Source organism: Rhincodon typus, chromosome 14, assembly GCF_021869965.1.
Source record: "Rhincodon typus isolate 14 chromosome 14, sRhiTyp1.1, whole genome shotgun sequence".
NCBI classification, from domain to species: Eukaryota; Metazoa; Chordata; class Chondrichthyes; order Orectolobiformes; family Rhincodontidae; genus Rhincodon; species Rhincodon typus.
In genome coordinates, this window is record NC_063345.1 from 44,680,945 (window position 1) to 44,701,009 (window position 20,065).

Here is a 20,065-nt window from a genome sequence, read left to right on the forward strand (position 1 = left end):
TTGAAAAACATTTTTTTTTTGTGATTGAACAATAAATTAACGCCCCAAGCAATATTGCTCCTTGTAAGTTTTCTCATTTAGGTACCTGTTGTCATCCATGATGCAATTTTAAAATATTTAAAATAAAGCTTGTATTTTGTTTCAATCCAAGAGAACAATTTTACCAGTGTCATATTTCAATACCACAATACAGCTTTGGGTGTACAGATTAGAAATCCTTCCTACAGATGCACAGCTCCATTTAACTTCAAAATGTAAAATCTCATGGATGATACAAATCAGTCTTAGCCCAGACATGGCATTACGTTCATATGTCTGAATTAGGTGCTGGAGTAGGCCCTTCAACCCCACAAGCCTGCACCATTCGCTAAGATTGTAACTTATCTGATGTTGGCCTTAACTCGTCTTTCCTGTATACTCCAAACACTCTCTTAATTTATTGTCAGTCAAAAATCTCTTTACTGATGCCTTAAAAATATTTAATGACCCTGCCTAAGAAATGTTGTAGCCAATTTGCACACAGTCAGTTCCTACAAACATGGATATGACAACTGCCAAATAATCTGTCTTTGTCCTGTTGATTGAGGGTTAAGTAATGGCCAGGATGTGTGGAGCAATTCCATTTTTTATTTCAAAATATTGGTCTGAGAGAATAGATGAGGCCTTCGTTTAGTTTAATCTTTCATTTGAAAGACAAGACCTCCAACAACACATCTCTCCTAAAATATGGTACATAAATACTAGCTTTTTATATTCAAAAATACGTTGCAACAACATCTTCAAATAGTCAGTTAAAATGGCCCAAAAGGATTCATGAAATTTGATACTTTCTGGCTTTTGGGCTAACATGGGTGATATGGAAGTGTGGTAACATCACTGGACTAGTAATCCATAGGTCTTGGGCTAATATTGTTGGGAGAGGTTCAAATCCCACCCGAGCAACTGGTTGAATTTAAATTCAATTAATAAATTCACTTAATTAATCAAAAGAAATCTGGATTTAAAGCTAGTCTCACTATTAGTGGCCATGAAATCATCATTGATTGTTGGAAAAAGGGTCACTGGACCCAAAACATTAACTCTGCTTTCTCACCACAGATATTGCCAGACCTGCTGAGATTTTCCTGCAATTTATGATTTTGTTTCCGATTTCCAGCATTTGCAGTCTTTGGTTTTTTTTCCACCTAGTTCACTAATATCTTTGAGGGAAGGAAATCTGCTGTCTTACCTAGTCTGGCCTACAGAATAGAACAGGTTACTTTGATCACCAATTTATGGAATTACTAAAATGGCATGACAAAAGGCAGTATCAGAAGTCAGTTGCCTGGAAATTACAGACACTCTTACCGTCGAGAATTTAATTCAGAGGATTCATTGGAGGACAAATTCCAAAGGTCTGTCATTTCCAGTTGTGAATACTTGTAGGCCTTCCATGCTAAAGGAGAAAGCCAGTTCAATGTCATGAAAGAGAATAGGCCTGAGTTGTCAATTGGATGCTTGTGCCTGAAAGAAAGGGGTACTTATTAAAATTGACATCAGCTGGACATTTCTTAATAATCTTACATGAGTATATCCTAAATAACATATTAAACAAGTAAAGATTTTTTACTCTGGATCAGGCTTCCCAAAGTGGGAGTCAGGACTTCAAGTGGAGTTGCAAGCTGAAATTTTGGGATTGCAAACTCTAAGGCAGTGATTACCAAGAAGGAGCTCTAACTAAGTTATTACAACAACACACCTCCTCCAACAGTAAGGTCTCCATTTTTCCAGGCCACCTATCTCCCTCAATCTCACAGATAACTCTCACTTAAGGTCTCACAGAGGAGTCGCAAAATTTTCAAACTTCAATATGGGGCTGCAATGGAAAAATGTTTGGGAAGCACTGCTCTGGATGATTAATATCATAACCATAACTGATTTTTTTTATTAACTGAAGTATTGGAATGTACAATATTATCTTGTGTTTTATTAAAAATCTTCAGTAATAAAGGAATGCTACCATTATATTGTACATTTCAGCAGGATTGTTTTCTTAGGCAGCTGTATGTTATGCTTATTGGTCTGTGCTATGTTGATCACTTATCAATGACAAAGGCCATGCCAACAACTATGTGGCTAGGTCCCAATTGGCTGAATCATTTGTGGGTGAAAATGTTTGATCAGAAACTATCAGATCTCTGAAAAGCAAGGAGTTGTGCTTTGCTCTGAAATACAAAAATGCCTCAAGCCTGAAGCCCAGTTTATTTCACCTCATCAGTTGCTGTAAGAGATAACAAAGTGCAGAGCTGGATGAACACAGCAGGCCAAGCAGCATCAGAGGAGCAGGAAAGCTGACGTTTCAGGTCTGGACCCTTCCTTTTAACCAACTGGTCAGAACCATTCTAAGTTGCAAACCTGTCACTCTGTGCCTCCTGCAAAAATGAAACCATCTGGATAAGTAAATCCTAAATGCACCAGATATTGACAAGCCATAGGGATCATTTCAGAGACTCCTGTGGACAAGGACCAGTGAACTGCCTTCCCAGTTTTCCCCACCTTCATAACACCCATTTTTATTGTGTCTTTGTGTATATATATGTAAGGGGAAGCTATATAAGGAGTTACAGTTTTAACTTGTAGAGTTCCACATTGGCAGTTCATGATCTTTTATCTGTTGCTAGAATCTATTTATTTGGAATAAATAATACTTCCTGTTAAGTACAGAAAGCTAGTCTAAGCCCTTTGTTAATCTTGGTCTAAAAGGCTAGCAAATTAGGAAATTTGACTACTTTTTATAAAGTCTTTAACTTTTGTGACAACTCCAGGATTAGAAGAGCTTGATCTCCAGCATGCTATCCCAGTTCCCATTGACTCCAGTTTTGCTCAGGTTCCTTGATGCCACACTCAAATGCGGCCTTGATGTCAAGGGCTGTCACTCTCATTTCACGTCTGGAATTCAGCTATTTGGCCCATGTTCCATGTTTGAAGGAAGGCTATAATGAGGTCGGGAGCTGAGTAGCTCTGGCGAAGTCCAATCTGAGTGTCAGTGACCAGGTGCTGCATGATAGCACTGTTGACGATAACTTCCGACACTTTATTGATGATCGAGAGCAGGTTGATGGGGAGGGTAATTGGCCGGTTGGATTTGTTCTTTTTTTTTTGTCTACAGAACATACTTGGACAATTTTTCACATTGTCAGGTAAATGACAGCGGCTTCACTGTACTGGAACAACTTGGCTAGGGTTGTGTCAAGTTCTGAAGCCTTTAGTATTATTGTTGAAATGTTATTAGGCTCTTTGCAGCATCCATTGTCTCTAACCATAGCTTGATATCATATGAAGTGAATCAAACTGGTTGACAATTGTTGTGAATACTTCAGCCATTGGTGATAGTGATATTTGTGGAACCTCCTCTTTCAGTGAGTTGTTTAATTGTTCACCACCATTCACAACTGATGTGTAGGACTGCAGAGCTTATCTGATCAGATCTGATCCATTGGTTGTGGAATTGCTTAGCTCTGTTTACCATTTGTTGCTTATGCTCTTTGGCATGCAAATTGTCCTGTTTTGTAGCTTCACCAGGTTGACATCTCATTTTTAGGTATGCCTGGTGCTGCTTCTGACATACCCTCCTGCACTCTTCATTGAACCAGAGTTGATCACTGGCTTGATGGTAATGGTTGAGAGGTGGTATGCCTTTCCATGAGGTCGCAAGTTGTCTCAGAGTCATGCAGCATAGAAACAGATCCTTCAGTCCAACTAATCCATTAAATCATATTCCTAAACTAAACTAGTCACACTTGCCTGCATTTGGCTCATATCCCTCCAAACCTTTCCCATTCATGTACTTATCCAAATGTCTTTTAAATGTTGTAACTGTACCTGTATCCACCAATTCTTCTGGCAGTTCATTCCACACATGAGCTTCTCTCTACATAAAAATGTTGCCCCTCATGTTCTTTTTAAAACTTTCTCCTCTCACGTTAAAAATTTGATCCCTAGTTTTGAACTTCCCACCTTAGGGAAAAGACACTTGCTATTCATCTTAGATAGTAGGAACTGCAGATGCTGGAGAATCCAAGACAACAAGGTGCAGAGCTGGATCATTTTCTGATGAAGGGTCGAGGCCCAAAACGTCAGCCTTTCTGCTCCTATGATGCTGCTTGGCCTGCTGTGTTCATCCAGCTCTGCACCTTGTCGTCTGCTATTCATCTTATCTATATTGATTTTATAAACCTCTATAAGGTCACCCCTCGACCTCCTATGCTCCAGTGAAAAAAGTTCCGGTCTGTCCTTATAACTCAAACCCTCCATTTCTGGTAAATCTTTTCTGAACCCCCTCTAATTTAATAGTATTCTTCCTATTTCAGGGGAACCAGAACTGCACACAGTACTCCAGAAGAAGCCTCACCAATATTCTGTACAAGCACAACATGATGTCCCAACTCCTAAATTCAACAGTCTGAGCAATAAAAGCAAGCATGCTAAACACCTTTCTAACCACTCTGTATACCTGTGACGCAAATTTCAAAGAATTATGTACCTGAGCCCCTAGATCTCTCTATTCTACAACACTACCCAGGCCCTACCATTACTTGGTAGTCCTGCCCTTGATTGTTTTACCGAAATGCAATACTTCACATTTTCCAAATTAAACTCCATCTGCCACTCCTCAGCCCATTGACCCAATTGATCAAGATCGCTTTGTAATATTCGATAACTGTCTCACTGTCCATCTTATATTGGAGTATGATTCAGTTGCTGCTGATGGCTCACTGCACCTCACAGATTCCCAGTTTAAAGTTGCTAGATTTGTTTGAAGTCTGTCCCATTCAGTACAGTGATAGTGCCACACACCTGATGTAAGGTAATAGAACATAGAACATAGAACATTACAGCGCAGTACAGGCCCTTCGGCCCTCGATGTTGCACCGACCTGTGAAACCAATCTGAAGCCCATCTAACCTACACTATTCCATTATCATCCATATGTTTATCCAATGACCATTTAAATGCCCTTAAAGTGGGCGAGTCTACTACTGTTGCAGGCAGGGCATTCCACGCCCTTACTACTCTCCGAGTAAAGAACCTACCTCTGACATCTGTCCTATATCTATCACCCCTCAATTTAAAGCTATGTCCCCTCGTGCTAGCCATCACCATCCGAGGAAAAAGGCTCTCACTGTCCACCCTATCTAATCCTCTGATCATCTTGTATGTCTCTATTAAGTCACCTCTTAACCTTCTTCTCTCTAACGAAAACAGCCTCAAGTCTCTCAGCCTTTCCTCATTAGACCTTCCCTCCATACCAGGCAACATCCTGGTAAATCTCCTCTGCACCCTTTCCAATGCTTCCACATCCTTCCTATAATGCGGCGACCAGAACTGTACGCAATACTCCAAGTGTGGCCGCACCAGAGTTTTGTACAGCTGCAACATGGCCTCATGGCTCCGAAACTCAATCCCTCTACCAATAAAACCTAACACACCGTACACCTTCTTAACAACCCTATCAACCTGGGTGGCAACTTTCAGGGATCTATGCACATGGACACCGAGATCTCTCTGCTCATCCACACTACCAAGAATCTTACCATTAGCCCAGTACTGTGTTCCTGTTACTCCTTCCAAAGTGAATCACCTCACACTTTTCCGCATTAAACTCCATTTGCCACCTCTCAGCCCAGCTCTGCAGCTTATCTATGTCCCTCTGTAACCTGCAACATCCTTCCGCACTATCCACAACTCCACCAACTTTAGTGTCATCCGCAAATTTACTAACCCATCCTTCTACGCCCTCATCCAGGTCATTTATAAAAATGACAAACAGCAAGGCCCCAAAACAGATCCTTGCATAACACCACCAGTAACTGAACTCCAGGATGAACATTTCCCATCAACCACCACCCTCTGTCTTCTTACAGCTAGCCAATTTCTGATCCAGACCGCTAAATCACCCTCAATCCCATGCCTCCGTATTTTCTGCAATAGCCTACCATGGGGAACCTTATCAAACGCTTTACTGAAATCCATATACACCACATCAACTGCTTTATCCTCATCCACCTGTTTGGTCACCTTCTCAAAGAACTCAATAAGGTTTGTGAGGCACGACCTACCCTTCACAAAACCGTGTTGACTATCCCTAAGCAAATTATTCTTTTCTAGATGATTATAAATCCTATCTCTTATAATCCTTTCCAACACTTTACCCACAACCGAAGTAAGGCTCACTGGTCTATAATTACCAGGGTTATCTCAACTCCCCTTCTTGAACAAGGGGACAACATTTGCTATCCTCCAGTCTTCTGGCACTATTCCTGTAGACAATGACGACATAAAGATCAAAGCCAAAGGCTCTGAAATCTCCTCCCTAGCTTCCCAGAGAATCCTAGGATAAAACCCATCCGGCCTAGGGGACTTATCTATTTTCACACTTTCCAGAATTGCTAACACCGCCTCCTTATGAACCTCAATCCCATCTAGTCTAATAGCCTGTATCTCAGCATTCTCCTCGACAACATTGTCTTTTTCCTGTGTGAATACTGACGAAAAATATTCATTTAGCGCCTCTCCTTTCTCTTCGGGCTCCATGCACAACTTCCCACTACTGTCCTTAACTGGCCCTAATCTTACTCAGTCATTCTTTTATTCCTGACATACCTATAGAAAGCTTTAGGGTTTTCCTTGATCCTACCTGCTAAAGACTTCTCATGTCCCCTCCTGGCTCTTCTTAGCTCTCTCTTTAGGTCCTCCCTGGCTAACTTGTAACTCTCAAGTGCCCTAACTGAGCCTTCACGCCTCATCTTTACATAAGCCTCCTTCTTCCTCTTGACAAGAGATTCAACTTCTTTAGTAAACCACGGTTCCCTCTCTCGACCACTTCCTCCCTGCCTGACAGGTACATACTTATCAAGGACACAAAGTAGCTGTTCCTTGAACAAGCTCCACATTTCAATTGTGCCCAGCTCCTGCAGTTTCCTTCTCCATCCTATGCATCCTAAATCTTGCCTAATCGCCTCATAATTGCCTTTTCCCCAGCTATTACTCTTGCCCTGCGGTATATACCTATCCCTTTCCATCGCTAAAGTAAACATAACCGAATTGTGGTCACTATCACCAAAGTGCTCACCTACCTCCAAATCTAACACCTGGCCTGGTTCATTACCCAGTACCAAATCCAATGTGGCCTCGCCTCTTGTTGGCCTATCTACATACTGTGTCAGGAAACCCTCCTGCACACATTGGACAAAAACTGACCCATCTAAAGTACTTGAACTATAGTGTTTCCAGTCAATATTTGGAAAGTTAAAGTCCCCCTGTTACTTTTGCTCCTATCCAGTATCATCTTTGCAATCCTTTCCTCTACATCTCTGGAACTTTTCAGAGGCCTATAGAAAACTCCCAACAGGTGACCTCTTCCTTCCTGTCTCTAACCTCAGCCCATACTACCTCAGTAGTCGAGTCCTCATCAAACGTCCTTTCTGCCACCGTAACACTGTCCTTGACTAATAATGCCACACCTCCCCCTCTTTTACCACCTTCCCTGATCTTACTGAAACATCTAAACTCCGGAACCTGCAACAACCATTCCTGTCCTTGCTCTATCCATGTCTCCGAAATGGCCACAACATCGAAGTCCCAGGTACCAACCCATGCTGCAAGTTCACCCACCTTATTCCAGATGTTCCTGGCGTTGAAGTAGACACACTTCAAACCACCTTCCTGCCTGCCGGTACGCTCCTGCGACCTTGAAACCTTATTCATGACCTCACTACTCTCAACCTCCTGTACACTGGAGCTACAATTCAGGTTCCCATCCCCCTGCTGAATTAGTTTAAACCTTCCCGAAGAGCATTAGCAAATTTCCCCCTCAGGATATTGGTACCCCTCTGGTTCAGGTGTAGACCATCCTGTTTGTAGAGGTCCCACCTACCCCAGAATGAGCCCCAATTATCCAGGTATCTGAATCCCTCCCTCCTGCAATATCCCTGTAGCCACGTGTTCAACTGCTCTCTCTCCCTATTCCTTGCCTCGCTCGCATGTGGCACGGGTAACAAACCAGAGATAACAACTCTGTTTGTTCTAGCTCTAAGCTTCCACCCTAGCTCCTTGAATTTCTGCCTTACATCCTCATTTCTTTTCCTACCTATGTGGTTGGTGCCTATGTGGACCACGACTTGGGGCTGGTCCCCCTCCCCCTTAAGGATCTCGAAAACACGATCCGAGACATCACAGACCCTGGCACCTGGGAGGCAACACACCAACCGCAAGTCTCTCTCGTTCCCACAGAACTATGGAGTCCCCAATGACTAATGCTCTCCTCCTCTCCCCGCTTCCCTTCTGAGCAACAGGGACAGACTCTGTGCCAGACACCTCTACCCCATGGCTTACCCCTGGTAAGTCGTTCCCCCCCCCAGCAGTATCCAAAACGGTATACCTGTTATTGAGGGGAACGGCCACAGGGGATCCCTGCACTGTCTGCCTGTTCCCTTTCCGTCCCCTGACTGTAACCCATCTACCTTTTTCCTGTACCTGAGGTGTGACTACCTCCCTGTAACTCCTCTCAATTACCCCCTCAGCCTCTCGAATGATCCGAAGTTCATCCAGCTCCAGCTCCAGCTCCAGTTCCCTAACGCTGTTTCCAAGGAGCTGGAGTTGGGTGCACTTCCCACAGATGAAGTCAGTGGGGAATTTAATCTAATCTCAAGGTGTAGGTGGGATTTCATCTCCACAAGGACAGTACAGTGATCATTCATAGAATCCATCATAGAATAGAATCCTAGAATTCCACAGTGTGGAAGCAGGCCATTTGGCCGATCAAGTCCACACCAACCCTTCCAAACAGCATCCCACCCAGATCCACACCCCCTAACCTATAACCCTGCATTTCCTATAGCTAACCCACCTCGCCTGCACAACCATGGACACTGGGCAATTTAGCATAGCCAATCCACCTAACCTGCACAACTTTGGACTGTGGGAGGAAGCCAGAGCACCCAGAGGAAAACCACGCAGACACAGAGAGCGTGTCCAAATTCCACACAGACAATCTTACCAATACTGCCATGGTGAGACTGACTAGAGGGAAAAAAAATATTTAACCTTGTCTAGTTGTTTCCCTCACTACCTGCTGCATACCCATTCTAGCAGCAAGGTCCTTTCAGACTTGACCTGTTTGATCAGTAGTGCTGGTGCCAAGCCACTCAAAGTGGACATTGAAATCCTCCACCAAGATGACATTCTGTGCCCTTGCCACCCTCAGTGCTTTCTCCAAGAGTGGTCAACATGGAGGAGCACTGATTCATCAACTGAGGGAGAATGGCATATGTTAATCATCAGGAGGCTTCCTTCCCCATGTCTGACCTGGTATCATGAGATTTCATGGCATCTGGAGTCAATGTTGAGGACTCCCAGGGCAAATTCCTCCTGTCTGTATAGCATTGTGCTGCCAACTCTGGTGGGTTTGTCTTGCCAGTGGGAAAGGATATATCCAAGATGGTGATGGTGATAAAAATTAGAAATTTCTGGAAAAAACATCTGCACTTCTGAAGAAGGGTCACTGGACACAAAACATTAACTCTGCTTTTTCTGCACAGATGCTGCCAGACCTACTGAGTTCTTCCTACAATTTCTTTCTGATTTCCAGTATCCATAACTGTGTTTTGTTTTCTTGTACGGTGATGGTGGTGTCCAGGAACTCGCTGTAAGTTTTAATTCCATGAGTAAAGATTATGTCAGGCTGTTGAACTTCAGCATTGGTGCTCCATATAAATTAGTGTTGACGTCTTCTCAATTACAAGAAATTCTAGAAGTATGAGCTGTATATCACCCTCGTCAAGGTCCCAAATATAGGGTATCACCACATAATGTGGATATAAACTATGACAAATTCTGACTTCCTTTGTTAGAATAAAGCCCTTGTTCTATCACCTCCTTACTTAAAAGATTAATATGTTGCCTCCATCATCGCGAATTGCATTTTTTTTTTCTTGCTCAAATGACAATTTAAATTTCAAATGTCCCTTCTAACTTATAGGTACAATCAATCTGCAAAATCTGTTCCTTAACACAGACATATTTCATATTTGATCGTCTTCTTGGAATCCCTTACTGTTTGCACGGTTGGAAGGGGATGTGAAGGGTTGGGGTAGCATGCAGTTGGCTACATTTGGCAAATTAAACACGGTTAGTCATGTACCTGCACAGTCACTCCTGTGAAAGGTTAATAAATTATACATTAAGATGTCAAAATGCGTGTCACAAAACTGGCTACATTTGTGCAACATGGATTGGGGCCATTGAACACTGGCTACCAATATTATATTTGCCTTCACTATGTAAGCAACTGTGCTCCTTCTAATCATGTAATGTCCCTACCTCTGAGCCAGAAGGCCTGGATTCAAGTCCCACCTGGAGATATGTTACAACAAGTCGATTAGAAAATTTCTAGATCTGCATATTCAATATATTTCCCCACCTGTATCTCACAGTTACATCACACAGATCAAAAAGCCTTAGTTGCTCATCCTACTCAATTTCCCTTGGGTGAAACAGCTTGTCTGGATTTCCTCAAACTGTATGGTGCCTTTCTGCTACTTCTGTTCTGGTCTGAAATAATTACTTACTTATGTGTTGTTCGGAAGGGTTTGAATAGGTGGAGGCTTTGGTGGTACTTCCCCTTGAACACTTTTTCATCTTCCTCTAGTATCCGCAGGTTAGAGTTAGCAGAATCTCTGCAAGGAAACTCTTCTTGACATGGTACTTCAGGTGCATTTGCATAAAACACCTGATTCTGAAAAAGAGAAAAACACAGCTGTAGGGTCAGAATAAATATGTAAATTATGTTGAAGAATGCTTTATTTCTTCTACTATGCTGAATCAGAATACTTTATTTCTTCTACTATACTGAATCAATCGCATTTTATTCAGTGGTGACATTTGAAGAAACTGAATGCTATGTTGGGTTAGCTATTGGGATTTAGATTTGAATTCAATGCAGATTGTCAGAATGGAAATCTGTTTGTTGGCTGCCCATCCAAATCAAATTTATTTAGGCAATTTGATCAGTTTCTATTGGAAGATTATACAGATAATCTCGGGGAGGCAATGGCCTAGTGGTATTATCGCTAGACTGTTAATCCAGAGGCCAAGATAACATTCTGGGGACCCGGGGTCAAATCTCGCCATGGCAGATGGTGGAATTTGATGTCAATAAAATATCTGGAATTAAGAATCTAATGATGACCACGAATCCATTGTCGGAAAAACCCATCTGGTTCACTAATGTCCTTTAGGGAAGGAAACTGCCATCCTTACCTGGTCTGGCCTACATGTGACTCCAGACCCACAGCAGTGTGGTTGACTCTCAGCTGCCCTCTGGGCAATTAGCCAGCAATGCCCTCATTCCATAATGAATAATAAAAAGGTTAAAATTGTTTGTAATTTCATATCAAACAAAGAATCTCTTAATTAGCCAATATTGGTGAACTCCACCTGACATGGAGCTCCTGAAATGGGATGATGGGATAATTTAACATCACTAACATCATTCAAGAAGATAGAGTCATACAGTCATACAGCAGGGAAACAGATTCTTCAGTCCAACCAGTCCTTACCAACTATAATCTAAACTAAACTAAGTCCCACGTCTGCTTCTGGCCCATATCCTTCCAAACTTTTCCTATTCATATATCCATCCAAATGTCTTTTAAATGTTGTAATTGTACCTGCATCCACTACTTCATCAGGAATAAACATACGAACCACCTTCTGCTTAAAAAATTAGTCTTTTTAAAATCTCTCTCCTCTCACCTTAAAATGTGCCCCCAGTCTTGAAATTCCCCATCTTAGAGAAAAGACAACTACCATCAACTCTATCTATACCTCTCATTACTTTATAAACTTCTATCAGGTCACCTCTCAACCTGCTACCCTCCAGTGAAAAAAGTCGCAGCCTTTCCTTATAACTCAAACCTTCGATACCCAGCAACATCCTGGTAAATTTCTTCTGAACCCTCTCCAGCTTGATAATATCCTTCCTATAATTGGGTGATCACAACTGGACACCGTATTCCAGAAGAGGTCCACCAATGTCCTGTACAACCTCAAAATGTCCAAACTCCTACACTCAAAGGACCGAGCAATGAAGGCAATCATGCCAAATGCCTTCTTAACCATCCTGTCTATATGTGACACAAACTTCAAAGAATTATGCACCTGCACCCCGAGGTCCCTCTGTTTTACACCACTACCCAAGGCCCTACCATTTACTGTATAAGCCCTACTCTTGTTTGTTGTACCAAAATGCAAGAACTCACAATTATCCAGATTGAACTCCATCTGCCATTTTTCAGCCCATTGATAAATACAAACTAAAATGTGGCAGTTAATCTTTCAAAATTTGGCAGGTGAAGTTTTATGGCAGGATCAGTGTGAGGTTATCCATTTGATCAGAGGAATAGGCAGGCGACTTATGATCTAAATAGACAGAAGCTTCAGGGTGTTTTGGTGCAGCAGGATCTGGGTGTCTATGTGCATTAATTGCAGAAAACTAGTATGCAGGTATAGCAGTTAACAAGGAGGCAAATGGAATTTTGGCATTTATTGCTAAAGGAATAGGTATAATGTAGGGAAGTGTTGCTGCAACTGTACAAGACATTGGTGTGTCTGCACCTGGAGTGCTGCGTACAATTTTGATCCTGTTCCTTGAGGAAGGATGCAATTGTATTGGAGGTAATTCCGAGGAGGTTCACTGGATTTATTCCAGCGATGAATAGCGCAGTTTAGGGCAATAATCTTTGAAGTTTAAAAGAATGAGAGGAGATCTAATTGAGTTGTATAAGATGCAATCAAGAATTGACAACATAGATGTAGAAAGGATATTTCCTCATTTGGGGCAATCTAGAATGAGAGGTCATAGTTTTTGGACAAGGGTTAGTAGGATTAAAACAGAAATGAGGAGAAATTACTTCTCTCAAAGAGTTGCGACTCTATGGAATTCACTAGCTCAGAGTGCAGTGGATGCTGGAACATTGAGAAAGTGTAACAAGTTGATCGAAAGATTTTTAATTAGAAATGGATTGAAGGGTTATGGAGCACAGGCAGGAAAGTAGAGTTGAAGCCCAAGATACGATCAACCATGATCCAATCAAAAAGCCTGAAGTCACATAACACCAGGTTATAGTCCAATAGGTTTATCTGAAATCACAAGCCTTTGTAGCGCTGCTCTTTCATCAGATGAAGTGACTTTGTCCACCTCAGTCCAACACCAGCACCTCCACATCATGGTTATCAAAATGTAAAGCAGGCTCAAAGAGCTGAATTGCCTAATCCTGCTCCTAAGTCTTATGCACTTATGTTCTTATGTAAGCACTAGTTTTAATACTACATCTAACAGTCGATAGTCAGTGCTGGATCTACATTGACTAATGTAACATACTTGCTTTAAGTATGCTACATACATAACTTTAATAGTGTTTCACTTCAATTCGATAAAACTTGGTCCATTTCTAAATCGAGTTTGACATCACAATACCATAGCAATAACTCTATAACTCTAAACCCCATCTCTATGTTTGTCACACACTGTAATCAACTGTATCAATTATTTACTCAAACAACATGCAAAAATAAAAGCTCAAGAGTTTTATTTCTCCAAGAATACCCAATGTTTTACATAAAGTGAATGGACAAATTATATTGACATTCTACAACCAGAAAGAGATGAAAGTTTCAAGAAATTGTTATTAAAATGTATTTCTATTGATAGTTCATGCATCAAAATGTCTTTAAGAGAATAAATAATGGCTACCTTAGACTTTGGAAAAGAGCACTCACACATTCATCATTCATTTCATATCCACATCAGTTAAACAGAAATAAAAAAGAGCCTCCTATTTTGTTATTAATAAGCAAATAGTTTTCCTCAATGACATACATCCCTTTGTTAGACCCTCAAATTGCTTAATGTTGAAATTTACAAAGGAAAGCTAATATTTCCCATTAAGATTTATTACATTTCATTTATCTTTCTGATGGAAACTGTAATATTACTGTAATCCATTTACAAGTGGCAAGCCAACAGGTTCCTACAGTCAGAATGAATCAGATGCCAAGTTCAGAGTTGGCTTTCCTTCCATGAGGTAAAGTCCAGCAGCATTTTATTTCAACTTTAAATGATAAAGACAAATTTTACAAACACATGCCCTCAGTGTAAAAGAATTATCTTGAGTTCACAGCATTTTGATGTACAGAGATGGTAGAATTATTAAGCTGTAAGCTTTTAAACTTTCTCTGCTATAAACAAAATATATTAGTAGCATTATAAAGTTTGACAGTAAATATTGATGAAATAAATATCAGGTTAGCAATTTACTACACTGAGGAATGAATTCAATCAGCTGCAATTTAACTTTATACTTCTTAAAAGATGTAAATAAATAGCATTGCTCAAACTATAAGCTAATGTTCAACCAGCTTTCAGTATTGCCCATTGTCTTAAATCAATCATTATTTTCTTTAATTATGATAAAGTTCTCATGTTTCTTCAAAATGTTACATTCTTTTGTGACATCCAGTTCTCTGGAATCCTTTAAATATATTTTTCCAAGCATGAATTATTCATGTCTGGACTTTGACAGGTTGTCTGACAATGCAAGAAGCATCATAGCTCACATCTTCACCTAACACCTATACATCTGTACTGTTGTGATGCCAGCTGATGTTATTACTGGACATGTCGGTTCTCAGACTTAGCCAAACTCTTCTAGTCTGGAATTTTAAACTGCACTCCTTAAACTATTTCTTAAACATACTAAACTATCTCCCCTTAGAAACAACAGTTATCCACATCCAGGTTCATACAAGTCGCCCACAAAATTGAAATCCAAAAGCTTTTTTCCAAACTAAAGGTGTTTCCCCTAATCAGAAGGGAACAACAAAGAAAAAATCAATCTCGGATCTTCTAAACTGAAAGCCTAATGCAGAGCTGTTTACTTTGCTCACTGGTAAAAACTCCAATGTGAACAAATTTGCATTAGCCTCCAAGAACTCTCTCAAGCTGTTCTTTCTTCGAAAGAAATTACAAGCTAAACATTAAACCCCTTTAGACTCACAGATCAAAATCTATATTCCACTAGCTCAAATCCAATTTGGAAAATAACTTAATTAAAACATATATAAATCACATACCTTTCATAACAGTTCTCCGGAAAGAAGAATGTGAATGTATCTTTAAGAGTATTTTAATTCCCCATCAAAATTATCTTACCATTACTTCTATCTCACACTAACAGTAGTACCATATTGACATTAAACATACAATGTGTTACACAGCAACCATATTGTACATAAATACGTACACCCCACATCACACAGGGTCTTTCATATGCATTCTCGATAGAGCATCTGCTATATCATTTTCTTTTCCAGGTACATTAATGATTTTCAGTTATATGGTTGGAGAATTAAGCTTCAAATTAATTGTAAATTTTTGTCCTGAAAATTTTCCAAAAAATAGGATTGTGGTCCATAATTGTTTAATAACAGTTTCTTCCACATTGTTGGAGATGTAAATCTCAGTGATGTGAGCTGTCACAAACGTCTCCGTTCCACTGTAGAGTATTTTGCCGACATGCAGTCAGTTTCTTTGAAAAATAACTGACAGGTTGTTCAATCTCTATTTTATCATCTTGCAGTAAAACTGTTCCCACACTGATGTCATTGGCATTAATGGCCAATTTGAGTGGTTTCCTTTAATGTGGCATGGTTAAAAGCAGTGTTGTGATCAGTACAGCTTTCAACTTTTCAAAGGCAATTTGACACTCTTGCATTCGTTGAAATCTTCTGACATTTTGAAAAAAAATTTAAAAATTGTCAAAAGTGCTGAATTTCATGATAACTTTGACAAAACCTACTCACGCCAACAATAACACAAAATTTTACATTTTATCCCAGGCACAGGAAGATCCAAAAAAGCCAGTGCTTTCACTTCTCTCAGTGTGACTTGTATGTAAGTGACTTGACTCCCAAATATGGTCCAAATAAGTCATCTCTATTTTGGGAAATTCACTCTTAGTGGGAATTATAACCAAATTGGCTTTTTATAACCACTCAATTTCTTCCCAGTTTTGCTAAAAGCAACCAAACATTTATGTAAGCACAAACAAAAACAGAAATTGTTGGGAAAGCTCAGGAGGTCTGGCAGCATCTATGGAGAGAAATCAGAGTTAACGTTTCAGGTCCAGTGATCCTTCCGGTTCTGAGGAAAGACTCAACCCGAAATGTTAACTCTGATTTCTCTCCACAAAGCTGCCAGACGTGCTGAGCTTTTCCAGTAATTTCTGTTTTTGTCTCTGATTTACAGCATCCTCCATTCTTTAATTTTTAATGTAAACACAGTTACATAATAGTTTAATGACTTTATTGGTTATTCCTTGGAACTTTGCTGGTGCATTTTCCATTCCAAATGCTATGACTTTGTACTGATAAGGTCCAACCAGAGTTACAAAAGCCAATATTTCTTTGGCTCTATCTGTCAAAATAACTTGCCAATATCCTTTCAGCAATCCAATTTTTGTTACAAGTCGTGCATTTTCATTTAGTTCAGTGCAATCTTTTAAATTTCAGAAGAGGGTATGGGCCTGTTTTTGTTATCATATTCACTGCGATAATCAATATACAATCGGTTTTAACCATCTTGTTTTTGCACTATCGCAATAAGACGAGCTCCAGCTACTGTTACCCATCTCAACAATGTCATTGTCCATCATGAACTTAATCTCTTCTCTCACTGGAGATATTTTCTGTGGACTGAGTCTGTGAAGGAGCTGTTTTGCAGATAACACATCCCCCACATTAATGTTAAGAACTGCCAAAACTGGTTTTCCTGGCCTATTACCACAAATTAGTTTAGAATTCTGTAGTAGCCTTTGTAAGCCACTTCAATAGCTATCTCAAAGATAAATTGCATCTTAACTTTTTAAGCGCCTCCCTGTTTTCCAATCTGATTGTTGGAGGATCAATTTTTGAATTTTCAATTTCTGATTTATCCTTCAGTTCTTCTGTTTTTATTTCACTCTTTACTTTTTCACTGTTATAAGTACATCTGTCTCTTGACTATTGTCCCCGTCATAAAATCTCTTCAACGTGTTCATGTCACCTACTTGTTTCTTTCTAAATGGAGTACTCACTAGATATTTCACATCAAACTGATGTCCAGTAAACCTTGCATTTAATAGTACACCAGAATCAGGGAATAATACTCAATCTGAAGTCTCCTGTAACAAAATTTTGAATTTCAGCCTTTTTTCGGCTAGAGTTTTCATTGTCTGTTGAGCTCCTTTCAAATGCTTTTAGCTAACTCATATGCTTTGCTCAGGTTTGCTCCGAAACTTGAAATGCAGGTTGTAAGCATAGCTTCTGAGCTTTGGTTTAACCATTTTTCTTTAATCAAGTTAAGTGGTCCTCTCACTTCATATTTCCATATACTATTTCAAAAAGGGCTAAATTCTGTGGATGTATAGGGACATTCATAATGGCTCTTACTCTATTTGCAGCACTATGTTGTGGAAGACACAGCAGACCATCAACATTTTGGACACTTTGTTGGTCCATACTAAGTAGCATCCCCAAATCTGCACAAGAACCAGAATTGCATCTTTAGCTCCCCAGTAACTTCAGAACGATCACTCATGCACATGGCTCTTCTGTGTCAGTATCAAGGGTTCTCAGTCACAGGTGTTATCGGTCACCTTTTTAAATGATAGCCTTGTCTCGAAGGAGCTATCTCCTGACTTCACGCAGAGATGTAATCAGTGTATTATCAAGATATCACAGAAACCTCTAGGATAAATTGGACACATATTAAGAAAACCTCCTAGTGATCACACTCCAACTGAACCTGTTGGAATTGAACCCACTTTCTTCGTAGCAAAAAGGAATTGGCAACCCTGGCAAACATGGGATCGGTCATCTGGGAAATGCACTTGCACACGGTAGATTATGAAATCTTGCAGGTGTTATCTCCTGGATGCTCGTTGGGATCGAGGGTAAAGAAATTGGGGCTGTGGTGATTTTGACTGCCAATAGTAATGCATGTACATTGTTTGAGGAGGCCACGGACATAAGCAAAAGCTTGCCACAAAAGTGTCTGAGTTTCCGAGGTACTGTCGTTCAAGCATGTTGAGAAAGTTATGCCTCTATTCTCTGTTAGGTTATTGCTCTGTCATCTGGAGTGGCAGGTTTTTGAGGAGAAGGCAGCTGCTGCTGGTGTTGGTCCTGATGTTTGCTGCTCTTATTCTTCATCAGAAAGAGCTGCACCAACTGCACCCATGCTGACAGCAAGAAAATGCAGATCAAGAGGGGAAAGGATTGAAGAAACAGACCCAATTTCCAGAAGGTTGGAAATTATCTCTAGAGATTGGAACGCACTGTCAGAACAGGTCATGTGAACAAAGGCCTTTTACTCAGACAAACAAGTCGCTGTACTGTTTGAATACAGTATTTAAAGCCTCTCCAGCCTTTCAGTTTCATAGAATCATCAGTTCTCCTGTGCTGTCTCACCTTATTTCAGGAAGCTTAGTCTAAACCAAAATGTAGTGGGTTAAATATGCATCCGGTTGTTTTTCCACATGTTTAAAAATTCACTCAGGGGTTATTCGGACACCTCCAAAAACGTACCCGTCATATGCCCCAATAAGTGGGATCGTGTAGATTTCCGACATGTCATAATTTTTCTAAGTTTTAAACCCCAATCCCTCACAAGCACGGGTAACTAGCCGCCACTATAATTCTACCCTTTAATCCTGGTTCTCGCTGCATAGATGCGGTAACTAACATATTTAATTTTTTACTTTCCAGAACCACAGTGTTTACTTTTGTTATTATTTAGCTGAACTGTATAAATATACAAGCATAACAAACTATAACGTCCATAAAGAATCCAGAATTAAGACACTCCAGCGATTTTCAAATATTGCAAAAACCCACGCGAACACATAAAGATTAGTTCCCGACACCCACGTGGTATTAACTCCCCTGAAACTGCATTAAACCTTGATGCCGCATAAATGCAAGAGAAAGGAAAGCATCCAGGTCCAGTTCAATATCTTCCTTCTGACTTTATTTGAAATTGAATTACGAAAGTGTTACAAGTTATGTTGCGATTATAAGATTCAGCAAGCCAATAATCATGCGCTCTCTACTAACAGTGCATTGAAGCTGTTGAGTATGTATTCTGAAATTCCAAAAATATTTAAAGTAACTGGGTTATTAGTACAGGTCTTAACAAACTACTTATAAGGACTTACTGTCTTGAGATCATCACTGAAACAAGCCTCAGCCTTTTCCATGTAAGCCAAAGTGTTTTTTGCAGAAGTAAATCAGTGTCCTCATCTGTTGCCCTGTGTTCCCACAATGTGATCAGAACCAACTGGAACTGCAGATACCGAAGCCTGTCGTGTCGTCATCAGCACCAATGCCAATCACATAGCGACGTTCAGAGCCCTAGTAACAAGATCACATGAACATAAACATAGATCGCAATGCAACTGGAGAAGGGAATCAGACTTAATGCCTTATGTCTGACAGAAGAACCATAACAGAATTGTCGTAGGGGGTCAAATTTATTGCTAAAATCTCATTGGGATAGTCAGAGTTTGGATGACATCTCATTAGAAATTACACCATTCAGACATGTGGCTTCGTGACAATACAAGGAAATTTATAGTAAAAACATTCCTTCAAATCGTCACAATGGGCAGTAATAGACTAATATAGGTACACAGACATCGGAGATCTCCTGCTTAATAAAACAAAATCACGGACGTTCTGAAACAAGTACCTTTCCTGTACAGAAACAAAGTTATACAATAAAACACCTGTATTTATTATTGCTGCTTTACTTAATTTGAAACTTGGTGCCGGAACAAAGGAGCTCTTGCACGTGGTTAAAAAATCAGCAGCAAATTCGTACAGAGCAAGATCCCGCAACAGAAAACCATCGGATGGATTACCAAACGTGATGAACACCGAAGCCATATACTTATATATCCCAAAGTAAAATGGTGTAATCTACATATTAAAG

At 40.2% G+C, this 20,065-nt stretch overlaps 1 protein-coding gene across 1 annotated transcript in view; it reads right to left on the bottom strand.

The window, feature by feature from the left end:
* The window catches only part of LOC109915885 (ATP-binding cassette sub-family C member 5-like), a 129,239-nt gene that overhangs the window by 97,391 nt on the left and 11,783 nt on the right, over positions 1-20,065 (bottom strand). Inside the window, exons 2-4 of the mRNA XM_048605327.1 lie at positions 19,290-19,485; positions 10,608-10,774; positions 1,348-1,503 (exon numbers count right to left, since the gene is read on the bottom strand). Of these exons, the coding sequence (XP_048461284.1) occupies positions 1,348-1,503; positions 10,608-10,774; positions 19,290-19,331 (365 nt within the window). The 5' untranslated portion in view covers positions 19,332-19,485. The remainder of the gene's footprint in view (positions 1-1,347; positions 1,504-10,607; positions 10,775-19,289; positions 19,486-20,065) is intronic.